The sequence below is a fragment of the Poecilia reticulata genome, linkage group LG20, assembly GCF_000633615.1.
Source record: "Poecilia reticulata strain Guanapo linkage group LG20, Guppy_female_1.0+MT, whole genome shotgun sequence".
Taxonomy (NCBI): domain Eukaryota; kingdom Metazoa; phylum Chordata; class Actinopteri; order Cyprinodontiformes; family Poeciliidae; genus Poecilia; species Poecilia reticulata.
The window spans coordinates 718,159-720,675 of record NC_024350.1 but is presented as its reverse complement, the minus strand read 5'-3'; the positions used below and the strand labels follow the sequence as shown (position 1 = coordinate 720,675).

The 2,517-nt window shown below is 40.0% G+C and overlaps 1 protein-coding gene across 1 annotated transcript in view; it reads left to right on the top strand.

Moving 5' to 3' along the window:
- Positions 1-2,511, top strand: part of f3a (coagulation factor III, tissue factor a) — a 19,563-nt gene extending 17,052 nt beyond the window's left edge. The window contains exons 5-6 of the mRNA XM_008438245.2: positions 513-678; positions 2,335-2,511. Of these exons, the coding sequence (XP_008436467.1) occupies positions 513-678; positions 2,335-2,480 (312 nt within the window). The 3' untranslated portion in view covers positions 2,481-2,511. The remainder of the gene's footprint in view (positions 1-512; positions 679-2,334) is intronic.
- Positions 2,512-2,517: the final 6 nt, after the last annotated feature.

Sequence of the window (2,517 nt, the reverse complement as noted above, 5' to 3'; positions counted from 1 at the left end):
TCTGCTCCTTAGTCGCATCTTTTCGGGGTTGCTACTGCCTCTAGTGGCGTGGGGGTGGTAACACAGCTAATATAATTACATTACTAAATCAGAATTCTGCAAAGTCTTTATTATTTATTATTCATTTTTCATTATGTTAAGAATGTAGAGCTAATTAAATTATCTAAAGACCTTAAAGTGGTTCCAGTTTCTCTCGATGGCCAACCTGTTGAAACTGTGGCAAATTTTAAATACCTTGGGTCGCTCCTGGACAGTCAGCTCAGCTGTGCTGAAAACACTGATTGTATTTTGAAGAACTGTTCTCAGAAACTCTACCTTTTAAGAAGACTTGGTGATCTTGGGGTGAACTAGACTCTAGTTGGGTCACCCCTATGTCTTGAATTTGGGGGAAAACATCATATTTTATTTATCACTACAGAAGGGTTCAGTGAATGCACATATGAAACTGGTGGGTTCGGTACCTCAAAAAAGTTTAAGAACCACTTTTAAACTCTTCCTTTTCTTCTTTTCAGAAAATGCAAACATTCAGCTCAAGTGTGATAGAGATGACCAATCTAGATAAAGGCGAGAGCTACTGCTTCAGGATCCAGGCCCACATTTCCAGCCGGTCTGAGAAGCAGTTTGGACAGATGAGTGCAATCAAGTGTTCTCATAATGACGAGGAGCCTATCTTAAAAGGTCACTTCTTCTGACCTCATCATGTTTCACAGTATTGTGTCCCTTTTGTCCCTTCATACTGAAGTTACTGATGATGTTTCAACAGACACATTCACACAAGTATCATTTCATGCATTGAAGGTTGAAAGGCAGCATCATCTGTCAGCAAAACAACTTGTGAACAAGAAATAGCCCTAAAGATCCAGCGTTGGTGAACTCCTGAATGTGTTCACATTATGTGGTTTCACATAATGTGCATCATGATGTATACCTTGTGAAAGATTAAGGTTTAAAAGGTATCAGCACCTCTGCCTCCTGAGCTCAGAGGTAACCAACGGTGATGATTAGTGTCAGAAACCTAGCAGCTCTAGATCAGGGTGTTTAACTCATTTACATTTTAGACACATAAGGACAACGAATGTCTTAATACATTCTGGTTGTGACAGAATGTATTAAAGTTCTACTTATGTAGATCGTGGAGGGCCATATAAATAGAGGCCCTGAGTTTGACATGTGATCTAGTGGAAGTTTTCATTTGTTAGAGGTTATCAAAGTTTCTTGTCATGTCATGATGACAACAGGTACTGGTCAGGTTAATCTTCTGGTCAGGTTAATCTTCTGGTCAGGTTAATCTTCTGGTCTCTGGCATTAGTATTGACATTAGTTCTCCTGGGTGAAGGTGCAGATTATCTGACTGCACCATTTACAAAATAAATAAATAAATAAACTAATTCAAAATATAGATTTTGAAGTTTTTTAAAATAAAGTTACATTTTTTGATAAGGGTAGGGGCTATTGATCTATTCACAGTGGAAACCAGATGTTGAGATACACTAAATTAGAAGATATACACATTTTTTCTCACTCTCAGAAATTCAGTGAGACCAAACTTATTTTAGGCCAGTTAGATTCACCAAAATTATTTCTATTTGCTGAATGCCACAGTACTGAGAATGAATATCCATGTGTTCATCCATCCATGAACAAATGGATGGATGAACACAAGAAAATGTGGGGTAGCGTTGCAGGGAGGCCCAGACCTCCCTCTCCACAGCCTTTTTTCTGGGGAACCCCAAGGCGTTTTCAGGTCAGTAGAGAAACATCGTCCCTCCAGTGTGTGCTGGGTCTTCCTCTTGGTCTCCTGCCCAGAACATCTCACCACGAGGCGTCCAGGAGGCATCCTGACTCAGATTGCCACCTCAAGTGGCTCCTAAGGTCCTAGGGTCACTCAAAGCCCTCCTCCATTGTAAGATAGGAGACCAGGGAGAGAAAGAATATGTCAGAGATTTATTTTTTTTAATGAATTAAAAATGATGCTATGGTTTTGAAAACTGATGATAGGTATTTTGGTTTCTATTAACATGAGCCAGTAGAAGCCATAAGTAGACAAGATCAGAACCAACATGCAGCAGGATGTTGTGATAGTTGGGTAAGAGCAGGACGACAAAGAACAGGAAGCTGTGGACTGAACCAATCAACAGCAACAATGAGCGATTTTACAAGATGAATATACACTGAAAGGTCCCAGAAACACTCTGAGAACATTCATTACTCAGTCAGCAGTACTTTGGGTTCATGATGGATGCAACACAATGTTTGAAATGCTTTCTTTGTGTTTTTGTGTACTGTGAAGAAGAATGATTGTAATTGATATTTTGTATTTTCTTATCTTTGCAGTGTATTCTCCTGCTGTTATTGCTGGTGGTATTCTCTTCATCCTGCTTGTGATAGGTCTGATCACCACCATCACTGTGATCTACTGCAGCCAGAAGAGAAAAGCTCTGAAGAGCGGGACAGAAGAATGTCCACTGAGGGATGTTTAAGGTGTCATCCATGTTCCTGGGTTCTGGGCAGAATGGC